The sequence below is a fragment of the Hyperolius riggenbachi genome, chromosome 1, assembly GCF_040937935.1.
Source record: "Hyperolius riggenbachi isolate aHypRig1 chromosome 1, aHypRig1.pri, whole genome shotgun sequence".
Lineage (NCBI taxonomy): Eukaryota > Metazoa > Chordata > Amphibia > Anura > Hyperoliidae > Hyperolius > Hyperolius riggenbachi.
This window is the reverse complement of record NC_090646.1, coordinates 688,351,795-688,375,856: the sequence shown is the minus strand read 5'-3', so window position 1 is coordinate 688,375,856 and position 24,062 is coordinate 688,351,795. Positions and strand designations below refer to the sequence as shown.

Here is a 24,062-nt window from a genome sequence, read left to right as displayed (position 1 = left end):
GGGCAAAAGGGACCATGGTATGAGGTATAGTGAGAGATGAGGTATGAAGGGCAGAAAGGACCGTGCTGTGAGGTATGAGAGATGTGGTATGAAGGGCAGAAAGGAACATGGTATGAGGTATAGTGAGAGATGTGGTATGAAGGGTAGAAAGGACCATGGTATGAGGTATAGTGAGAGATGTGGTATGAAGGGCAGAAAGGACCATGGTATGAGGTATAGTGAGAGTTGTGGTATGAAGGGCAGAAAGGACCATGTAATGAGGTATAGTGAGAGATGAGGTATGAAGGGTAGAAAGGACCATGGTATGAGGTATAGTGAGAGATGAGGTATGAAGGGCAGAATGGACCATGGTGTGAGGTATAGTAAGAGATGTGGTATGAAGGGCAGAATGGACCATGGTGTGAGGTATAGTAAGAGATGTGGTATGAAGGGCAGAAAGGACCATGGTATGAGGGATAGTGAGAGATGTGGTATGAAAGGCAGAAAGGACCATGGTATGAGGTATAGTGAGAGATGAGGTATGAAGGGCAGAAAGGACCATGGTATGAGGTATAGTGAGAGATGTGGTATGAAGGGCAGAAAGGACCATGGTATGAGGTATAGTGAGAGATGAGGTATGAAGGGCAGAAAGGACCATGGTATGAGGTATAGTGAGAGATGTGGTATGAAGGGCAGAAAGGACCATGGTGTGAGGTATAGTGAGAGATGTGGTATGAAGGGTAGAAAGGACCATGGTATGAGGTATAGTGAGAGATGTGGTATGAAGGGCAGAAAGGACCATGGTGTGAGGTATAGTGAGAGATGTGGTATGAAGGGCAGAAAGGACCATGGTATGATGTATAGTGAGATATGAGGTATGAAGGGTAGAAAGGACCATGGTATGAGGTATAGTGAGAGATGTGGTATGAAGGGCAGAAAGGACCATGGTATGAGGTATAGTGAGAGATGAGGTATGAAGGGTAGAAAGGACCATGGTATGAGGTATAGTGAGAGATGTGGTATGAAGGGCAGAAAGGACCATGGTGTGAGGTATAGTGAGAGATGTGGTATGAAGGGCAGAAAGGACCATGGTATGAGGTATAGTGAGAGATGAGGTATGAAGGGCAGAAAGGACCATGGTATGAGGTATAGTGAGAGATGTGGTATGAAGGGCAGAAAGGACCATGGTGTGAGGTATAGTGAGATGAGGTATGAAGGGCAGAAAGGACCATGGTATGAGGTATAGTGAGAGATGAGGTATGGAGGGCAGAATGGACCATGGTGTGAGGTATAGTAAGAGATGTGGTATGAAGGGCAGAAAGGACCATGGTATGAGGTATAGTGAGAGTTGTGGTATGAAGGGCAGAAAGGACCATGTAATGAGGTATAGTGAGAGATGAGGTATGAAGGGTAGAAAGGACCATGGTATGAGGTATAGTGAGAGATGAGGTATGAAGGGCAGAATGGACCATGGTGTGAGGTATAGTAAGAGATGTGGTATGAAGGGCAGAAAGGACCATGGTATGAGGGATAGTGAGAGATGTGGTATGAAAGGCAGAAAGGCCCATGGTATGAGGTATAGTGAGAGATGAGGTATGAAGGGCAGAAAGGACCATGGTATGAGGTATAGTGAGAGATGTGGTATGAAGGGCAGAAAGGACCATGGTATGAGGTATAGTGAGAGATGAGGTATGAAGGGCAGAAAGGACCATGGTATGAGGTATAGTGAGAGATGTGGTATGAAGGGCAGAAAGGACCATGGTATGAGGTATAGTGAGAGATGTGGTATGAAGGGTAGAAAGGACCATGGTATGAGGTATAGTGAGAGATGTGGTATGAAGGGCAGAAAGGACCATGGTGTGAGGTATAGTGAGAGATGTGGTATGAAGGGCAGAAAGGACCATGGTATGATGTATAGTGAGAGATGAGGTATGAAGGGTAGAAAGGACCATGGTATGAGGTATAGTGAGAGATGTGGTATGAAGGGCAGAAAGGACCATGGTATGAGGTATAGTGAGAGATGTGGTATGAAGGGCAGAAAGGACCATGGTGTAAGGTATAGTGAGAGATGTGGTATGAAGGGCAGAAAGGACCATGGTATGAGGTATAGTGAGAGATGAGGTATGAAGGGTAGAAAGGACCATGGTATGAGGTATAGTGAGAGATGTGGTATGAAGGGCAGAAAGGACCATGGTGTGAGGTATAGTGAGAGATGTGGTATGAAGGGCAGAAAGGACCATGGTATGAGGTATAGTGAGAGATGAGGTATGAAGGGCAGAAAGGACCATGGTATGAGGTATAGTGAGAGATGTGGTATGAAGGGCAGAAAGGACCATGGTGTGAGGTATAGTGAGATGAGGTATGAAGGGCAGAAAGGACCATGGTATGAGGTATAGTGAGAGATGAGGTATGGAGGGCAGAAAGGACCATGGTGTGAGGTATAGTGAGAGATTAGGTATGAAGGGCAGAAAGGACCATGATATGAGGTATAGTGAGGGATTAGGCATGAAGGGCAGAAAGGACCGTGGTATAAGGTATAGTGAGAGATTAGGTATGAAGGGCAGAAAGGACCATGATATGAGGTATAGTGAGGGATTAGGCATGAAGGGCAGAAAGGACCGTGGTATGAGGTATAGTGATAGATGAGGTATGAAGGGCAGAATGGACCATGGTATGAGGGTATATTGAAAGATGAGGTATGGAGGGCAGAAAGGACCATGGTAGAAGTTGTAGTGAGAGATGTGGTATGAAGGGCAGAAAGGACCATGGTATGAGGTATGAAGGGCAGAAAGGACCAAAATATGAGGTACAGTGAAATGAGGTATGAAGGGCAGAAAGGACCATGGTGTGAGGTATAGTGAGAGATTAGGTATGAAGGGTAGAAAGGACCATGGTGTGAGGTATAGTGAGAGATGTGGTATGAAGGGCAGAAAGGACCATAGTATGAGGTATAGTGAGAGATGTAGTATGAAGGGCAGAAAGGACCATGGTATGAGGTATAGTGAGGGATTAGGTATGGACGGCAGAAAGGACCATCGTGTGAGGTATAGTGAGAGATGAGGTATGAAGGGCAGAAAGGGCCATGTGTATGAGGTACAGAGGTCCTCTGTTGTCGTCCTTCTCCTTATGACTGACTCTTCCTCCTCTGTCTTCCAGGTCATTCGTACCATGATTGAAGTGGTGGCCAAGTTGGTCCGTGGTCCAGTCTTTCTAGCCGGGGAGGTTCTGGAGTGTGTGGTGACGTTCACCAACCCGCTGTCTGCTCTCTCCACCTCAGCCAGCAGGTGAGTTCTGTATTAGCCACGTGTGGGCCTTGTGACAAACACCCAACACTCTCTTCTTAATTTGCCACAGTTGCCATACAGGTCTCATCCACTTGAGATGTCTGGAGGCAAATCCACAGTGAACACAATACATGTTTAACTACTTTGGCCTCCTGGACGTACTAGCTATGCCCAGGAGGCCATGTGCGCTGCCGCGCACACCCGTGGCCGATTGTGCACGCAAACTCCCGGCCAGCGCTAGCCAGGTAATCCAGTGAATCGGGCTATGGTGCCCGATCACTGATTGCTCTCCCCCCCCCCCCCCCCCCCCCCGAGAAAAACCGTCAGATTCGCACGGAAGCTGAGGTTTTTCTGTTCCTATTTCCTCTGACGTCACTCTAAACGTCCGTGTTATGCTTAGAGTGACGTCATTGTAAACCAACTCATGGCTGCCATCTTGTGGCCAAAAAGCTTACTGCATGAAAAGGCAAAAAAAATAAAAAAATATCTACAAAAAAAATTTGATTTGCATCCCACCCTCCCAAAAATACCCACATCAAATGTTTAATAATAACAACAACAAAAAAAACATTACAATTAAAAAAAAAAAGAATAAAGTTGAGTCCGGCACCATCTTCTTAATGCTCTTTCACTTTATTGTAAGATAGCTGGCATGTATATGTTTCATGTTAGATGCTGACATTACTTGAGAAAGGAGGTCTGTCCTCGGAAACGTCGTTGTTTGACATGCCAGCTATCTTACAATAAAGTGAAAGAGCATTAAGAAGATGGTGCCGGACTCAACTTTATTCATTTAAAGATTGGATTTGTTTGCTGTTGATTCCATCTCCGGGCACATCTCATAACCTTGAATCGACTGGTTGTGCAGATTATACTCACTACTACAATTAAAAAAAAAAAAACACAAATATTTACCTAAAGGGTCTAAACTTTTTTTAAATATCTATGTAAAGATGAAATATTTCTATTTTTTTTTTAATTATAAGCTTGTAAATAGTGATGGATGCAAAACGGAAAAAATGCACTTTTATTTCAAAGTAAAATATTGTCGCCATACATTGTGATAGGGACATAATTTAAATGGTGTAATAACCGGGAGAAATGGGCACATACAATACGTGAGTTTTAATTGTGGAGGCATGTATTATTTTAAAACTATAATGGCCGAAAAAAGAGAAATAATGAATTTTTTCAGTTTTTTCCTTATACTGTAAATGCATTTTAACAGGAAGAAAAGTGGCTCTTAGCAAAATGTACCCCCCAAAGAAAGCCTAATTGGTGGCGGAAAAAACGAGACATAGATCAGTTCATTGTGATAAGTAGTGATAAAGTTATAGGCTAATGAATGGGAGGTGAACATTGCTCGGATGCATGAAGTGAAAACGACTGAAGGCTGAAATGGTTAAGATTGTATCATGTATGGGCACACCCACCAATCTCGAATATATGTAAAATGTATCAGTTTCGCACTGGAAATCAAGGTAATTTTGGTGCCATCACACTCTGTATTGAAACGAGGTAAAGAGACCTCAGAGCTCAATGTTCTGAAAAGGAAAACGGGGATTTGCAACCTAGCTAATTAATCGACAATTTAAAAAAATAAGCCAATGCGGTAGTGTGTCTCCTCTGAGGACAGAGAGGTCTAGCATAGATCAGACAATGCGGTAGTGTGTCTCTTCTGAGGACAGAGAGTTCTAGCATGGATCAGAGATCAGACAATGCGGTAGTGTCTCTTCTGAGGACAGAGAGCTCCAGCATGGATCAGAGATCAGACAATGAGGTAGTGTGTCTCTTCTGAGGACAGAAAGTTCTAGCATGGATCAGAGATCAGACAGTGCAGTAGTGTGTCTCTTCTGAGGACAGAGAGCTCTAGAATGGATCAGAGATCAGACAATGCGGTAGTGCGTCTCTTCTGAGGACAGAGAGTTCCAGCATGGATCAGAGATCAGACAATGCTGTAGTGTGTCTCCTCTGAGGACAGAGAGTTCCAGCATGGATCGGAGATCAGACAATGCGGTAGTGTGTCTCTTCTGAGGACAGAGAGGTCTAGCATGGATCAGAGATCAGACAATGCGGTAGTGTGTCTCTTCTGAGGACAGAGAGGTCTAGCATGGATCAGAGATCAGACAATGCGGTAGTGTGTCTCCTCTGAGGACAGAGAGTTCTAGCATGGATCAGAGATCAGACAATGCGGTAGTGTCTCTTCTGAGGACAGAGAGCTCCAGCATGGATCAGAGATCAGACAATGCGGTAGTGTGTCTCCTCTGAGGACAGAGAGGTCTAGCATGGATCAGAGATCAGACAATGTGGTAGTGTGTCTCCTCTGAGGTCAGAGAGGTCTAGCATGGATCAGAGATCAGAAAATGCGGTAGTGTGTAGCTTCTGAGGACAGAGAGGTCTAGCATGGATCAGAGATCAGACAACGCGGTAGTGTCTCTTCTGAGGTCAGAGAGGTCTAGCATGGATCAGAGATCAGACAATGCGGTAGTGTCTCTTCTGAGGTCAGAGAGCTCTAGCATGGATCAGAGATCAGACAATGTGGTAGTGTGTCTCTTCTGAGGACAGAGAGCTCTAGCATGGATCAGAGATCAGACAATGCGGTAGTGTCTCTTCTGAGGACAGAGAGCTCTAGCATGGATCAGAGATCAGACAATGCTGTAGTGTCTCTTCTGAGGTCAGAGAGGTCTAGCATGGATCAGAGATCAGACAGTGCAGTAGTGTGTCTCTTCTGAGGACAGAGAGCTCTAACATGGATCAGAGATCAGATAATGCTGTAGTGTCTCTTCTGAGGTCAGAGAGGTCTAGCATGGATCAGAGATCAGACAATGCGGTAGTGTGTCTCTTCTGAGGTCAGAGAGCTCTAGCATGGATCAGAGATCAGACAATGTGGTAGTGTGTCTCTTCTGAGGACGGCGAGCTCTAGCATGGATCAGAGATCAGACAATGTGGTAGTGTGTCTCTTCTGAGGTCAGAGAGCTCTAGCATGGATCAGAGATCAGACAATGTGGTAGTGTCTCTTCTGAGGACAGAGAGTTCTAGCATGGATCAGAGATCAGACAATGCGATAGTGTCTCTTCTGAGGACAGAGAGGTCTAGCATGGATAAGAGATCAGACAGTGCAGTAGTGTGTCTCTTCTGAGGACAGAGAGCTCTAACATGGATCAGAGATTATACAATGCGGTAGTGTGTCTCCTCTTGAGGACAGAGAGCTCTAACATGGATCAGAGATCAGACAATGCAGTAGTGTGTCTCTTCTGAGGACAGAGAGCTCTAGCATAGATCAGAGATTATACAATGCGGTAGTGTGTCTCCTCTGAGGACAGAGAGCTCTAACATGGATCAGAGATCAGACAATGTGGTAGTGTGTCTCTTCTGAAGACAGAGAGCTCTAGCATGGATCAGAGATCAGACAATGCCGTAGTGTCTCTCTTCTGAGGACAGAGAGTTCTAGCATGGATCAGAGATCAGACAGTGCGGTAGTGTGTCTCTTCTGAAGACAGAGAGCTCTAGCATGGATCAGAGATCAGACAATGCCGTAGTGTCTCTCTTCTGAGGACAGAGAGTTCTAGCATGGATCAGAGATCAGACAGTGCGGTAGTGTCTCTCCTGAGGACAGAGAGTTCTAGCATGGATCAGAGATCAGACAATGCGGTAGTGTGTCTCTTCTGATGACAGAGAGGTGTAGCATGGATCAGAGATCAGACAATGCAGTAGTGTCTCTTTTGAGGACAGAGAGCTCTAACATGGATCAGAGATCAGACAATGCAGTAGTGTGTCTCTCCTGAGGACAGAGAAGTCTAGCATGGATCAGAGATCAGACAATGCGGTAGTGTGTCTCTTCTGATGACAGAGAGCTCTAGCATGGATCAGAGATCAGACAATGGGGTAGTGTGTCTCTCCTGAGGACAGAGAGCTCTAGCATGGATCAGAGATCAGACAATGTGGTAGTGTATCTCTTCTGAGGACAGAGAGCTCTAGCATGGATCAGAGATCAGACAATGCGGTAGTGTCTCTTCTGAGGACAGAGAGGTCTAGCATGGATCAGAGATCAGACAATGCGGTAGTGTGTCTCTTCTGAGGACAGAGAGCTCTAGCATGGATCAGAGATCAGACAATGCGGTAGTGTCTCTTCTGAGGACAGAGAGCTCTAGCATGGATCAGAGATCAGACAATGCGGTAGTGTGTCTCTTCTGAGGACAGAGAGGTGTAGCATGGATCAGAGATCAGACAATGCGGTAGTGTCTCTTCTGATGACAGAGAGCTCTAGCATGGATCAGAGATCAGACAATGCGGTAGTGTCTCTTCTGAGGACAGAGAGTTCTAGCATGGATCAGAGATCAGACAATGCAGTAGTGTGTCTCTTCTGAGGACAGAGAGCTCTAGCATGGATCAGAGATCAGACAATGCGGTAGTGTCTCTTCTGAGGACAGAGAGTTCTAGCATGGATCAGAGATCAGACAATGCGGTAGGGTCTCTTCTGAGGACAGAGAGGTGTAGCATGGATCAGAGATCAGACAATGCAGTAGTGTGTCTCTTCCGAGGACAGAGAGGTCTAGCATGGATCAGAGATCAGACAATGCGGTAGTGTGTCTCTTCTGAGGACAGAGAGGTCTAGCATGGATCAGAGATCAGACAATGCAGTAGTGTGTCTCTTCTGAGGACAGAGAGCTCTAGCATGGATCAGAGATCAGACAATGTGGTAGTGTGTCTCTTCTGAGGACAGAGAGCTCTAGCATAGATCAGAGATCATACAATGCAGTAGTGTGTCTCTTCTGAGGACAGAGAGCTCTAGCATGGATCAGAGATCAGACAATGAGGTAGTGTCTCTCCTGAGGACAGAGAGTTCTAGCATGGATCAGAGATCAGACAATGCAGTAGTGTCTCTCTTCTGAGGACAGAGAGGTCTAGCATGGATCAGAGATCAGACAATGTGGTAGTGTGTCTCTTCTGAGGACAGAGAGGTCTAGCATGGATCAGAGATCAGACAATGCGGTAGTGTGTCTCTACTGAGGACAGAGAGTTCTAGCATGGATCAGAGATCAGACAATGCTGTAGTGTGTCTTCTGAGGACAGAGAGGTCTAGCATGGATCAGAGATCAGACAATGTGGTAGTGTGTCTCTTCTGAGGACAGAGAGTTCTAGCATGGATCAGAGATCAGACAATGCTGTAGTGTCTCTTCTGAGGACAGAGAGTTCTAGCATGGATCAGAGATCAGACAATGCGGTAGTGTGTCTCTTCTGAGGACAGAGAGCTCTAGCATGGATCAGAGATCAGACAATGCGGTAGTGTCTCTTCTGAGGACAGAGAGTTCTAGCATGGATCAGAGATCAGACAATGCGGTAGGGTCTCTTCTGAGGACAGAGAGGTGTAGCATGGATCAGAGATCAGACAATGCAGTAGTGTGTCTCTTCCGAGGACAGAGAGGTCTAGCATGGATCAGAGATCAGACAATGCGGTAGTGTGTCTCTTCTGAGGACAGAGAGGTCTAGCATGGATCAGAGATCAGACAATGCGGTAGTGTGTCTCTTCTGAGGACAGAGAGCTCTAGCATGGATCAGAGATCAGACCATGCGGTAGGGTCTCTTCTGAGGACAGAGAGTTCTAGCATGGATCAGAGATCAGACAATGCAGTAGTGTGTCTCTTCTGATGACAGAGAGCTCTAGCATGGATCAGAGATCAGACAATGCGGTAGTGTCTCTTCTGAGGACAGAGAGTTCTAGCATGGATCAGAGATCAGACAATGCGGTAGGGTCTCTTCTGAGGACAGAGAGGTGTAGCATGGATCAGAGATCAGACAATGCAGTAGAGTGTGTCTCTTCCGAGGACAGAGAGGTCTAGCATGGATCAGAGATCAGACAATGCGGTAGTGTGTCTCTTCTGAGGACAGAGAGGTCTAGCATGGATCAGAGATCAGACAATGCAGTAGTGTGTCTCTTCTGAGGACAGAGAGCTCTAGCATGGATCAGAGATCAGACAATGTGGTAGTGTGTCTCTTCTGAGGACAGAGAGCTCTAGCATAGATCAGAGATCAGACAATGCAGTAGTGTGTCTCTTCTGAGGACAGAGAGCTCTAGCATGGATCAGAGATCAGACAATGAGGTAGTGTCTCTCCTGAGGACAGAGAGTTCTAGCATGGATCAGAGATCAGACAATGCAGTAGTGTCTCTCTTCTGAGGACAGAGAGGTCTAGCATGGATCAGAGATCAGACAATGTGGTAGTGTGTCTCTTCTGAGGACAGAGAGGTCTAGCATGGATCAGAGATCAGACAATGCGGTAGTGTGTCTCTTCTGAGGACAGAGAGTTCTAGCATGGATCAGAGATCAGACAATGCTGTAGTGTGTCTTCTGAGGACAGAGAGGTCTAGCATGGATCAGAGATCAGACAATGTGGTAGTGTGTCTCTTCTGAGGACAGAGAGTTCTAGCATGGATCAGAGATCAGACAATGCTGTAGTGTCTCTTCTGAGGACAGAGAGTTCTAGCATGGATCAGAGATCAGACAATGCGGTAGTGTGTCTCTTCTGAGGACAGAGAGCTCTAGCATGGATCAGAGATCAGACAATGCGGTAGGGTCTCTTCTGAGGACAGAGAGGTGTAGCATGGATCAGAGATCAGACAATGCAGTAGTGTGTCTCTTCCGAGGACAGAGAGGTCTAGCATGGATCAGAGATCAGACAATGCGGTAGTGTGTCTCTTCTGAGGACAGAGAGGTCTAGCATGGATCAGAGATCAGACAATGCGGTAGTGTGTCTCTTCTGTGGACAGAGAGCTCTAGCATGGATCAGAGATCAGACCATGCGGTAGGGTCTCTTCTGAGGACAGAGAGGTCTAGCATGGATCAGAGATCAGACAATGCAGTAGTGTGTCTCTTCTGATGACAGAGAGCTCTAGCATGGATCAGAGATCAGACAATGCGGTAGTGTCTCTTCTGAGGACAGAGAGTTCTAGCATGGATCAGAGATCAGACAATGCGGTAGGGTCTCTTCTGAGGACAGAGAGGTGTAGCATGGATCAGAGATCAGACAATGCAGTAGTGTGTCTCTTCCGAGGACAGAGAGGTCTAGCATGGATCAGAGATCAGACAATGCGGTAGTGTGTCTCTTCTGAGGACAGAGAGGTCTAGCATGGATCAGAGATCAGACAATGCAGTAGTGTGTCTCTTCTGAGGACAGAGAGCTCTAGCATGGATCAGAGATCAGACAATGTGGTAGTGTGTCTCTTCTGAGGACAGAGAGCTCTAGCATAGATCAGAGATCAGACAATGCAGTAGTGTGTCTCTTCTGAGGACAGAGAGCTCTAGCATGGATCAGAGATCAGACAATGAGGTAGTGTCTCCCCTGAGGACAGAGAGTTCTAGCATGGATCAGAGATCAGACAATGCAGTAGTGTCTCTCTTCTGAGGACAGAGAGGTCTAGCATGGATCAGAGATCAGACAATGTGGTAGTGTGTCTCTTCTGAGGACAGAGAGGTCTAGCATGGATCAGAGATCAGACAATGCGGTAGTGTGTCTCTTCTGAGGACAGAGAGTTCTAGCATGGATCAGAGATCAGACAATGCTGTAGTGTGTCTTCTGAGGACAGAGAGGTCTAGCATGGATCAGAGATCAGACAATGTGGTAGTGTGTCTCTTCTGAGGACAGAGAGTTCTAGCATGGATCAGAGATCAGACAATGCTGTAGTGTCTCTTCTGAGGACAGAGAGTTCTAGCATGGATCAGAGATCAGACAATGCGGTAGTGTGTCTCTTCTGAGGACAGAGAGCTCTAGCATGGATCAGAGATCAGACAATGCGGTAGTGTCTCTTCTGAGGACAGAGAGTTCTAGCATGGATCAGAGATCAGACAATGCGGTAGGGTCTCTTCTGAGGACAGAGAGGTGTAGCATGGATCAGAGATCAGACAATGCAGTAGTGTGTCTCTTCCGAGGACAGAGAGGTCTAGCATGGATCAGAGATCAGACAATGCGGTAGTGTGTCTCTTCTGAGGACAGAGAGGTCTAGCATGGATCAGAGATCAGACAATGCGGTAGTGTCTCTTCTGAGGACAGAGAGCTCTAGCATGGATCAGAGATCAGACCATGCGGTAGGGTCTCTTCTGAGGACAGAGAGTTCTAGCATGGATCAGAGATCAGACAATGCAGTAGTGTGTCTCTTCTGATGACAGAGAGCTCTAGCATGGATCAGAGATCAGACCATGCGGTAGTGTCTCTTCTGAGGACAGAGAGTTCTAGCATGGATCAGAGATCAGACAATGCGGTAGGGTCTCTTCTGAGGACAGAGAGGTGTAGCATGGATCAGAGATCAGACAATGCAGTAGTGTGTCTCTTCCGAGGACAGAGAGGTCTAGCATGGATCAGAGATCAGACAATGCGGTAGTGTGTCTCTTCTGAGGACAGAGAGCTCTAGCATGGATCAGAGATCAGACAATGTGGTAGTGTGTCTCTTCTGAGGACAGAGAGCTCTAGCATGGATCAGAGATCAGACAATGAGGTAGTGTCTCTCCTGAGGACAGAGAGTTCTAGCATGGATCAGAGATCAGACAATGCAGTAGTGTCTCTCTTCTGAGGACAGAGAGGTCTAGCATGGATCAGAGATCAGACAATGTGGTAGTGTGTCTCTTCTGAGGACAGAGAGGTCTAGCATGGATCAGAGATCAGACAATGCGGTAGTGTGTCTCTTCTGAGGACAGAGAGTTCTAGCATGGATCAGAGATCAGACAATGCTGTAGTGTCTCTTCTGAGGACAGAGAGCTCTAGCATGGATCAGAGATCAGACAATGCGGTAGTGTCTCTTCTGAGGACAGAGAGCTCTAGCATGGATAAGAGATCAGACAATGCGGTAGTGTGTCTCTTCTGAGGACAGAGAGGTCTAGCAAGGATCAGAGATCAGACAATGCGGTAGTGTGTCTCCTCTGAGGACAGAGAGTTCTAGCATGGATCAGAGATCAGACAATGCTGTAGTGTGTCTTCTGAGAACAGAGAGGTCTAGCATGGATCAGAGATCAGACAATGCGGTAGTGTGTCTCTTCTGAGGACAGAGAGTTCTAGCATGGATCAGAGATCAGACAATGCTGTAGTGTCTCTTCTGAGGACAGAGAGCTCTAGCATGGATCAGAGATCAGACAATGCGGTAGTGTCTCTTCTGAGGACAGAGAGCTCTAGCATGGATAAGAGATCAGACAATGCGGTAGTGTGTCTCTTCTGAGGACAGAGAGGTCTAGCAAGGATCAGAGATCAGACAATGCGGTAGTGTGTCTCCTCTGAGGACAGAGAGTTCTAGCATGGATCAGAGATCAGACAATGCTGTAGTGTGTCTCCTGAGGACAGAGAGCTCTAGCATGGATCAGAGATCAGACAATGCGGTAGTGTGTCTCTTTTGAGGACAGAGAGCTCTAGCATGGATCAGAGATCAGACAATGCGGTAGTGTGTCTCTTCTGAGGACAGAGAGGTCTAGCATGGATCAGAGATCAGACAATGCAGTAGTGTGTCTCTTCTGAGGACAGAGAGCTCTAGCATGGATAAGAGATCAGACAATGCGGTAGTGTGTCTTCTGAGGACAGAGAGCTCTAGCATGGATCAGAGATCAGACAATGCGGTAGTGTCTCTTCTGAGGACAGAGAGTTCTAGCATGGATCAGAGATCAGACAATGCAGTAGTGTGTCTCTTCTGAGGACAGAGAGCTCTAGCATGGATCAGAGATCAGACAATGCGGTAGTGTGTCTCTTCTGAGGACAGAGAGTTTTAGCATGGATCAGAGATCAGACAATGCGGTAGTGTGTCTCTTCTGAGGACAGAGAGTTCTAGCATGGATCAGAGATCAGACAATGCGGTAGTGTGTCTCTTCTGAGGACAGAGAGCTCTAGCATGGATCAGAGATCAGACAATGCGGTAGTGTGTCTCTTCTGAGTACAGAGAGCTCTAGCATGGATCAGAGATCAGACAATGTGGTAGTGTCTCTTCTGAGGACAGAGAGCTCTAGCATGGATCAGAATAATGAGGTAACAAGGCAAAGCTGGAACAATTAAATCGTTAGTTTATTATAAAACTATACACACAAATATACATTGAAGCTGGCAAATAACTATATCTGGCAGCTGGTCAGGTGTATTGGATAGAATAAGTAAGAGGATGAGAGATGAGGTTCAATGTCTGAAAGTTGAAAATACCGTGTTTGGAGTCCAGTAAGCAATTAGTCTTTGCATTGAATAATCCATGCAGGTAGGTCTTGTAAAAGTAATACCTTTTAACCGTTCTGTTTATTTGCGGCGCTCGGCCGCGGGTGTTTTTTTTTTTTTACCTATTTTTTTTCCTTTTCATGTAGCTAGCCTAGCGCATGATTTCCCCCTTCCTGCCACATAGCTCCCACCCCTCCTGTCACCGCCGGGGGGCGCCCTCTTTCGCAGTGGGTATCTGCGGATCGGAGCGGCGATCAAATACAACACGCAGCTAGCAAAGTGCTAGCTGCGTGTTTAAAGAAAAAATGATGAAAATCGCCCCACCGGGGGCTGAGCTATCCACCGCGGCGGTAATGGCCGATCTGAGCTCGTCTGTACCGCTAAGGTGGTTAATGGCTAACTAATAAAGTGAAATTATGCAAGCTTTCTGGGATCTAGTCTAAGATTATTGAATCATCCAGAATGGCGATTTGTGACCGGTTTCCTGCCGGAGTATGTCAGTAGATAGAATTTGAGAAAAGGACCAGGACCTCAGTACGTCACTTGGTTTTCACCCACTCTGTAGCTGGGAGTGGCTATGAGAAGCAAAGTCCAGCCCTGCAGCAATTGTAGCTGGGGGCAGTACACCTGTAATGAACAGTGACGTATTTGATGATCAGAACGTGCTCTATCAGAATAGTCAGTACTTTTATTCAGCGTGTGATCACACGTGAATTGGTGTACAGTAATTTCAGGAGTACTCCTTTAGTGATAGTCCTAGGCTATCATGCATTGGCTATCACTAATGCAGAGAGTGGTCGTACAAGCGAGGTCGGTAACGGGTCGGTCAGCAGCGGTACAGAATCGTCAGGCAAAATCGTAGTCTATAAACAGGCAGAGGTCGGCTGCAGATCAGATGGGTAAAGGTACAGAATCAGGAGGCTAAATCCGAGTCAGAGAACAGGCTAAAGTCGGCAGCAGATCAGATTGGCAGAAGTACAGAATCGGAAGGCAGAGAATAATCAGAGGTTCAGGCAAAAGGTCATACACATCAAATCAATATACAATAATGTTTTTTCCTAAGCTACGTGTGAAATCCCCGGGGTCCTCCCGGATCAAACACACATGGATCTGACTAAGGTCTGAGAGCTAGCACTGCAAAGTTTCAGCAACAACAGACAATGAGCTACTGACAGCTCAGGGTTTAAATAGAAGCAGCTACATCAAATGGCCTCCCCAGAGCAAGCCGACCTATCAGCACTGCAGGTGGCGGCTGTGGTCACCTGACCGGCGAGTCAGCTGACTCGCCTCCTTAGTGCATAAAGATCACACCGCCTGTTGCGCTCGTGACAATCTATGCTGGTGTAGAGGAGAGATGCCGGCCTGCGGAGGGGAGCCTGTGGGGATGTGGCTGCGGGCGATGTGACGTCAGATGCGGAAGCGGCTGTACCGCTTCCCGCAGCAGCAGAGGTAACTTCAACATTTCTGACAATGCCTTCATGGAGAGAGATCTTGGCAGAATTCCTGGCGAGCTGATCTCTCCATGCCCGACAGTCCTACCAAATAATGGGCAGAATTCCTGGCGAGCTGATCTCTCCGTGCCCGACAGTCCTACCCAATAATGGGCAGAATTCCTGGCAAGCTGATCTCTTCGTGCCCGACAGTCCTACCCAATAATGGGCAGAATTCCTGGCAAGCTGATCTCTCCGTGCCCGACAGTCCTACCAAATAATGGGCAGAATTCCTGGCAAGCTGATCTCTCCATGCCCGACAGTCCTACCCAATAATGGGCAGAATTCCTGGCAAGCCGGTCTCTCCGTGCCCGACAGTCCTGCCAAATAATGGGCAGAATGCCTGGCAAGCTGATCTCTCCGTGCCCGACAGTCCTACCAAATAATGGGCAGAATGCCTGGCGAGCTGATCTCTCCGTGCCCGACAGTCCTACCAAATAATGGGCAGAATGCCTGGCGAGCTGATCTCTCCGTGCCCGACAGTCCTACCAAATAATGGGCAGAATTCCTGGCAAGCTGATCTCTCCGTGCCCGACAGTCCTACCAAATAATGGGCAGAATTCCTGGCGAGCTGATCTCTCCGTGCCCGACAGTCCTACCAAATAATGGGCAGAATTCCTGGCGAGCTGATCTCTCCATGCCCGACAGTCCTACCAAATAATGGGCAGAATTCCTGGCAAACCCTGATCTCTCCATGCCCGACAGTCCTACCAAATAATGGGCAGAATTCCTGGCAAGCTGATCTCTCCGTGCCCGACAGTCCTACCAAATAATGGGCAGAATTCCTGGCAAGCTGATCTCTCCGTGCCCGACAGTCCTGCCAAATAATGGGCAGAATTCCTGGCAAGCTGATCTCTCCGTGCCCGACAGTCCTACCAAATAATGGGCAGAATTCCTGGCAGGCTGATCTCTCCATGCCCGACAGTCCTACCAAATAATGGGCAGAATTCCTGGCAAGCTGATCTCTCCATGCCCGACAGTCCTACCAAATAATGGGCAGAATTCCTGGCGAGCTGATCTCTCCGTGCCCGACAGTCCTACCAAATAATGGGCAGAATTCCTGGCAAGCTGATCTCTCCATGCCTGACAGTCCTACCAAATAATGGGCAGAATTCCTGGCAGGCTGATCTCTCCATGCCTGACAGTCCTACCAAATAATGGGCAGAATTCCTGGCAAGCTGATCTCTCCATGCCCGACAGTCCTACCAAATAATGGGCAGTATTCCTGGCAAGCTGATCTCTCCATGCCCGACAGTCCTACCCAATAATGGGCAGAATTCCTGGCAAGCCGGTCTCTCCGTGCCCGACAGTCCTGCCAAATAATGGGCAGAATGCCTGGCAAGCCGATCTCTCCGTGCCCGACAGTCCTACCAAATAATGGGCAGAATGCCTGGCGAGCTGATCTCTCCGTGCCCGACAGTCCTACCAAATAATGGGCAGAATTCCTGGCAAGCTGATCTCTCCGTGCCCGACAGTCCTACCAAATAATGGGCAGAATTCCTGGCGAGCTGATCTCTCCGTGCCCGACAGTCCTACCAAATAATGGGCAGAATTCCTGGCGAGCTGATCTCTCCGTGCCCGACAGTCCTACCAAATAATGGGCAGAATTCCTGACAAGCTGAGCTCTCCGTGCCCGACAGTCCTACCAAATAATGGGCAGAATTCCTGGCGAGCTGATCTCTCCATGCCTGACAGTCCTACCAAATAATGGGCAGAATTCCTGGCAGGCTGATCTCTCCATGCCTGACAGTCCTACCAAATAATGGGCAGAATTCCTGGCAAGCTGATCTCTCCGTGCCCGACAGTCCTACCAAATAATGGGCAGAATTCCTGGCAAGCTGATCTCTCCGTGCCCGACAGTCCTACCAAATAATGGGCAGAATTCCTGGCAAGCTGATCTCTCCATGCCCGACAGTCCTGCCAAATAATGGGCAGAATTCCTGGCAAGCTGATCTCTCCGTGCCCGACAGTCCTACCAAATAATGGGCAGAATTCCTGGCAAGCTGATCTCTCCATGCCTGACAGTCCTACCTAATAATGGGCAGAATTCCTGGCAAGCTGATCTCTCCATGCCCGACAGTCCTGCCAAATAATGGGCAGAATTCCTGGCAAGCTGATCTCTCCGTGCCCGACAGTCCTACCAAATAATGGGCAGAATTCCTGGCAAGCTGATCTCTCCATGCCTGACAGTCCTACCTAATAATGGGCAGAATTCCTGGCAAGCTGATATCTCCATGCCCGACAGTCCTACCAAATAATGGGCAGAATTCCTGGCAAGCTGATCTCTCCATGCCCGACAGTCCTACCAAATAATGGGCAGAATTCCTGGCAAGCTGATCTCTCCATGCCCGACAGTCCTACCAAATAATGGGCAGAATTCCTGGCAAGCTGATCTCTCCATGCCCGACAGTCCTACCAAATAATGGGCAGAATTCCTGGCAAGCTGATCTCTCCGTGCCCGACAGTCCTACCAAATAATGGGCAGAATTCCTGGCAAGCTGATCTCTCCATGCCTGACAGTCCTACCAAATAATGGGCAGAATTCCTGGCAAGCTGATCTCTCCATGCCCGACAGTCCTACCAAATAATGAGCAGAATTCCTGGCAAGCTGATCTCTCCATGCCCGACAGTCCTACCAAATAATGGGCAGAATTCCTGGCAAGCTGATCTCTCCATGCCTGACAGTCCTACCAAATAATGGGCAGAATTCCTGGCAGGCTGATCTCTCCATGCCCGACAGTCCTACCAAATAATGGGCAGAATTCCTGGCAAGCTGATCTCTCCATGCCCGACAGTCCTACCAAATAATGGGCAGAATTCCTGGCAAGCTGATCTCTCCATGCCCGACAGTCCTGCCAAATAATGGGCAGAATTCCTGGCAGGCTGATCTCTCCATGCCTGACAGTCCTACCAAATAATGGGCAGAATTCCTGGCAAGCTGATCTCTCCATGCCTGACAGTCCTACCAAATAATGGGCAGAATTCCTGGCAAGCTGATCTCTCCATGCCTGACATTCCTACCAAATAATGGGCAGAATTCCTGGCAGGCTGATCTCTCCATGCCTGACAGTCCTACCAAATAATGGGCAGAATTCCTGGCAAGCTGATCTCTCCATGCCCGACAGTCCTACCAAATAATGGGCAGTATTCCTGGCAAGCTGATCTCTCCATGCCTGACAGTCCTACCAAATAATGGGCAGAATTCCTGGCAAGCTGATCTCTCCATGCCCGACAGTCCTACCAAATAATGGGCAGAATTCCTGGCAGGCTGATCTCTCCATGCCTGACATTCCTACCAAATAATGGGCAGTATTCCTGGCAAGCTGATCTCTCCATGCCCGACAGTCCTACCCAATAATGGGCAGAATTCCTGGCAAGCTGATCTCTCCATGCCTGACAGTCCTGCCAAATAATGGGCAGAATTCCTGGCAAGCTGATCTCTCCATGCCTGACAGTCCTACCAAATAATGGGCAGAATTCCTGGCAGGCTGATCTCTCCATGCCTGACAGTCCTACCAAATAATGGGCAGTATTCCTGGCAAGCTGATCTCTCCATGCCCGACAGTCCTACCAAATAATGGCCAGAATTCCTGGCAAGCTGAGCTCTCCATGCCCGACAGTCCTACCAAATAATGGGCAGAATTCCTGGCAAGCTGATCTCTCCATGCCCGACAGTCCTACCAAATAATGGGCAGAATTCCTGGCAAGCTGATCTCTCCATGCCTGACAGTCCTACCAAATAATGGGCAGAATTCCTGGCGAGCTGATCTCTCCGTGCCCGACAGTCCTACCAAATAATGGGCAGAATTCCTGGCAAGCTGATCTCTCCGTGCCCGACAGTCCTACCAAATAATGGGCAGAATTCCTGGCAAGCTGATCTCTCCGTGCCCGACAGTCCTACCAAATAATGGGCAGAATTCCTGGCAAGCTGATCTCTCCATGCCCGACAGTCCTACCAAATAATGGGCAGAATTCCTGGCGAGCTGATCTCTCCATGCCCGACAGTCCTGCCAAATAATGGGCAGAATTCCTGGCAAGCTGATCTCTCCATGCCCGACAGTCCTACCAAATAATGGGCAGAATTCCTGGCAAGCTGATCTCTCCATGCCCGACAGTCCTACCTAATAATGGGCAGAATTCCTGGCAAGCTGATCTCTCCATGCCCGACAGTCCTACCAAATAATGGGCAGAATTCCTGGCAAGCTGATCTCTCCGTGCCCGACAGTCCTACCAAATAATGGGCAGAATTCCTGGCGAGCTGATCTCTCCATGCCCGACAGTCCTACCAAATAATGGGCAGAATTCCTGGCAAGCTGATCTCTCCATGCCCGACAGTCCTACCAAATAATGGGCAGTATTCCTGGCAAGCTGATCTCTCCGTGCCCGACAGTCCTACCAAATAATGGGCAGAATTCCTGGCAGGCTGATCTCTCCGTGCCCGACAGTCCTACCAAATAATGGGCAGAATTCCTGGCAAGCTGATCTCTCCATGCCCGACAGTCCTGCCAAATAATGGGCAGAATTCCTGGCGAGCTGATCTCTCCGTGCCCGACAGTCCTACCAAATAATGGGCAGAATTCCTGGCAAGCTGATCTCTCCATGCCCGACAGTCCTACCAAATAATGGGCAGAATTCCTGGCAAGCTGATCTCTCCATGCCCGACAGTCCTACCAAATAATGGGCAGAATTCCTGGCGAGCTGATCTCTCCGTGCCCGACAGTCCTACCAAATAATGGGCAGAATTCCTGGCAGGCTGATCTCTCCATGCCTGACAGTCCTACCAAATAATGGGCAGAATTCCTGGCAAACCCTGATCTCTCCATGCCTGACAGTCCTGCCAAATAATGGGCAGAATTCCTGGCAAGCTGATCTCTCCATGCCCGACAGTCCTACCAAATAATGGGCAGAATTCCTGGCGAGCTGATCTCTCCATGCCCGACAGTCCTACCAAATAATGGGCAGAATTCCTGGCGAGCTGATCTCTCCGTGCCCGACAGTCCTGCCAAATAATGGGCAGAATTCCTGGCGAGCTGATTTCTCCATGCCCGACAGTCCTACCAAATAATGGGCAGAATTCCTGGCAAGCTGATCTCTCCATGCCTGACAGTCCTACCAAATAATGGGCAGAATTCCTGGCAAGCTGATCTCTCCATGCCTGACAGTCCTACCAAATAATGGGCAGAATTCCTGGCAAGCTGATCTCTCCATGCCTGACAGTCCTGCCAAATAATGGGCAGAATTCCTGGCAAGCTGATCTCTCCATGCCCGACAGTCCTACCAAATAATGGGCAGAATTCCTGGCAGGCTGATCTCTCCATGCCTGACAGTCCTACCAAATAATGGGCAGAATTCCTGGCAAGCTGATCTCTCCATGCCTGACAGTCCTACCAAATAATGGGCAGAATTCCTGGCAGGCTGATCTCTCCATGCCTGACAGTCCTGCCAAATAATGGGCAGAATTCCTGGCAAGCTGATCTCTCCATGCCCGACAGTCCTACCAAATAATGGGCAGAATTCCTGGCGAGCTGATCTCTCCATGCCCGACAGTCCTACCAAATAATGGGCAGAATTCCTGGCAAACCCTGATCTCTCCATGCCCGACAGTCCTGCCAAATGATGGGCAGAATTCCTGGCAAGCTGAGCTCTCCATGCCCGACAGTCCTACCAAATAATGGGCAGAATTCCTGGCGAGCTGAGCTCTCCATGCCCGACAGTCCTACCAAATAATGGGCAGAATTCCTGGCGAGCTGATCTCTCCATGCCCGACAGTCCTACCAAATAATGGGCAGAATTCCTGGCGAGCTGATCTCTCCATGCCTGACAGTCCTACCAAATAATGGGCAGAATTCCTGGCAAGCTGATCTCTCCGTGCCCGACAGTCCTACCAAATAATGGGCAGAATTCCTGGCAAGCTGATCTCTCCATGCCTGACAGTCCTACCAAATAATGGGCAGAATTCCTGGCAGGCTGATCTCTCCATGCCCGACAGTCCTACCAAATAATGGGCAGAATTCCTGACAAGCTGATCTCTCCATGCCCGACAGTCCTACCAAATAATGGGCAGAATTCCTGGCAAGCTGATCTCTCCATGCCTGACAGTCCTACCAAATAATGGGCAGAATTCCTGGCAAGCTGATCTCTCCATGCCCGACAGTCCTACCAAATAATGGGCAGAATTCCTGGCAAGCTGATCTCTCCATGCCTGACAGTCCTACCAAATAATGGGCAGAATTCCTGGCAGGCTGATCTCTCCATGCCCGACAGTCCTACCTAATAATGGGCAGAATTCCTGGCAAGCTGATCTCTCCATGCCCGACAGTCCTACCAAATAATGGGCAGAATTCCTGGCGAGCTGATCTCTCCGTGCCTGACAGTCCTACCAAATAATGGGCAGAATTCCTGGCAAGCTGATCTCTCCATGCCCGACAGTCCTGCCAAATAATGGGCAGAATTCCTGGCAAGCTGAGCTCTCCATGCCTGACAGTCCTACCAAATAATGGGCAGAATTCCTGGCGAGCTGATCTCTCCATGCCCGACAGTCCTACCAAATAATGGGCAGAATTCCTGGCGAGCTGATCTCTCCATGCCTGACAGTCCTGCCAAATAATGGGCAGAATTCCTGGCAAACCCTGATCTCTCCATGCCCGACAGTCCTACCAAATAATGGGCAGAATTCCTGGCAAGCTGAGCTCTCCATGCCTGACAGTCCTGCCAAATAATGGGCAGAATTCCTGGCAAGCTGATCTCTCCATGCCCGACAGTCCTACCAAATAATGGGCAGAATTCCTGGCAAGCTGATCTCTCCATGCCCGACAGTCCTACCAAATAATGGGCAGAATTCCTGGCAAGCTGATCTCTCCATGCCCGACAGTCCTACCAAATAATGGGCAGAATTCCTGGCAAGCTGATCTCTCCATGCCCGACAGTCCTACCAAATAATGGGCAGAATTCCTGGCAAGCTGATCTCTCCATGCCCGACAGTCCTACCAAATAATGGGCAGAATTCCTGGCAAGCTGAGCTCTCCATGCCTGACAGTCCTACCAAATAATGGGCAGAATTCCTGGCAAGCTGATCTCTCCATGCCCGACAGTCCTACCAAATAATGGGCAGAATTCCTGGCAAGCTGATCTCTCCATGCCTGACAGTCCTACCAAATAATGGGCAGAATTCCTGGCAGGCTGATCTCTCCATGCCCGACAGTCCTACCTAATAATGGGCAGAATTCCTGGCAAGCTGATCTCTCCATGCCCGACAGTCCTACCAAATAATGGGCAGAATTCCTGGCAGGCTGATCTCTCCATGCCCGACAGTCCTGCCAAATAATGGGCAGAATTCCTGGCGAGCTGATCTCTCCATGCCTGACAGTCCTGCCAAATAATGGGCAGAATTCCTGGCAGGCTGATCTCTCCATGCCCGACAGTCCTACCTAATAATGGGCAGAATTCCTGGCAAGCTGATCTCTCCATGCCCGACAGTCCTACCAAATAATGGGCAGAATTCCTGGCAAGCTGATCCCTCCATGCCCGACAGTCCTACCAAATAATGGGCAGAATTCCTGGCGAGCTGATCTCTCCATGCCTGACAGTCCTGCCAAATAATGGGCAGAATTCCTGGCAAACCCTGATCTCTCCATGCCCGACAGTCCTACCAAATAATGGGCAGAATTCCTGGCAAGCTGAGCTCTCCATGCCTGACAGTCCTGCCAAATAATGGGCAGAATTCCTGGCAAGCTGATCTCTCCATGCCCGACAGTCCTACCAAATAATGGGCAGAATTCCTGGCAAGCTGAGCTCTCCATGCCCGACAGTCCTACCAAATAATGGGCAGAATTCCTGGCGAGCTGAGCTCTCCATGCCCGACAGTCCTACCAAATAATGGGCAGAATTCCTGGCGAGCTGATCTCTCCATGCCCGACAGTCCTACCAAATAATGGGCAGAATTCCTGGCAAGCTGATCTCTCCATGCCCGACAGTCCTACCAAATAATGGGCAGAATTCCTGGCAAGCTGATCTCTCCATGCCCGACAGTCCTGCCAAATAATGGGCAGAATTCCTGGCAAGCTGATCTCTCCATGCCTGACAGTCCTGCCAAATAATGGGCAGAATTCCTGGCAAGCTGATCTCTCCATGCCCGACAGTCCTGCCAAATAATGGGCAGAATTCCTGACAAGCTGATCTCTCCATGCCCGACAGTCCTACCAAATAATGGGCAGAATTCCTGGCAAGCTGATCTCTCCATGCCTGACAGTCCTACCAAATAATGGGCAGAATTCCTGACAAGCTGATCTCTCCATGCCCGACAGTCCTACCAAATAATGGGCAGAATTCCTGACAAGCTGATCTCTCCATGCCCGACAGTCCTACCAAATAATGGGCAGAATGCCTGGCAGGCTGAACTCTCCATGCCTGACAGTCCTGCCAAATAATGGGCAGAATTCCTGACAAGCTGATCTCTCCATGCCCGACAGTCCTACCAAATAATGGGCAGAATTCCTGGCGAGCTGATCTCTCCGTGCCCGACAGTCCTACCAAATAATGGGCAGAATTCCTGGCAAGCTGATCTCTCCATGCCCGACAGTCCTACCAAATAATGGGCAGAATTCCTGGCGAGCTGAGCTCTCCATGCCCGACAGTCCTACCCAATAATGGGCAGAATTCCTGGCAAACCCTGATCTCTCCATGCCTGACAGTCCTACCAAATAATGGGCAGAATTCCTGGCAAGCTGATCTCTCCATGCCCGACAGTCCTACCAAATAATGGGCAGAATTCCTGGCAGGCTGATCTCTCCATGCCCGACAGTCCTACCAAATAATGGGCAGAATTCCTGGCAGGCTGATCTCTCCATGCCCGACAGTCCTACCAAATAATGGGCAGAATTCCTGGCAAGCTGAGCTCTCCATGCCCGACAGTCCTACCAAATAATGGGCAGAATTCCTGGCAAGCTGATCTCTCCATGCCCGACAGTCCTGCCAAATAATGGGCAGAATTCCTGGCAGGCTGATCTCTCCATGCCCGACAGTCCTACCAAATAATGGGCAGAATTCCTGGCAAGCTGATCTCTCCGTGCCCGACAGTCCTGCCAAATAATGGGCAGAATTCCTGGCAAGCTGATCTCTCCGTGCCCGACAGTCCTGC

At 48.7% G+C, this 24,062-nt stretch overlaps 1 protein-coding gene across 2 annotated transcripts in view; it reads left to right on the top strand.

Annotated features, from left to right (window-relative positions):
- The window catches only part of RGP1 (RGP1 homolog, RAB6A GEF complex partner 1), a 114,772-nt gene that overhangs the window by 31,997 nt on the left and 58,713 nt on the right, over positions 1-24,062 (top strand). For both annotated transcript variants that reach the window (XM_068253403.1, XM_068253414.1), the window contains exon 2: positions 3,136-3,263. In XM_068253403.1, the coding sequence (XP_068109504.1) occupies positions 3,148-3,263 (116 nt within the window). In that variant the 5' untranslated portion in view covers positions 3,136-3,147. The remainder of the gene's footprint in view (positions 1-3,135; positions 3,264-24,062) is intronic.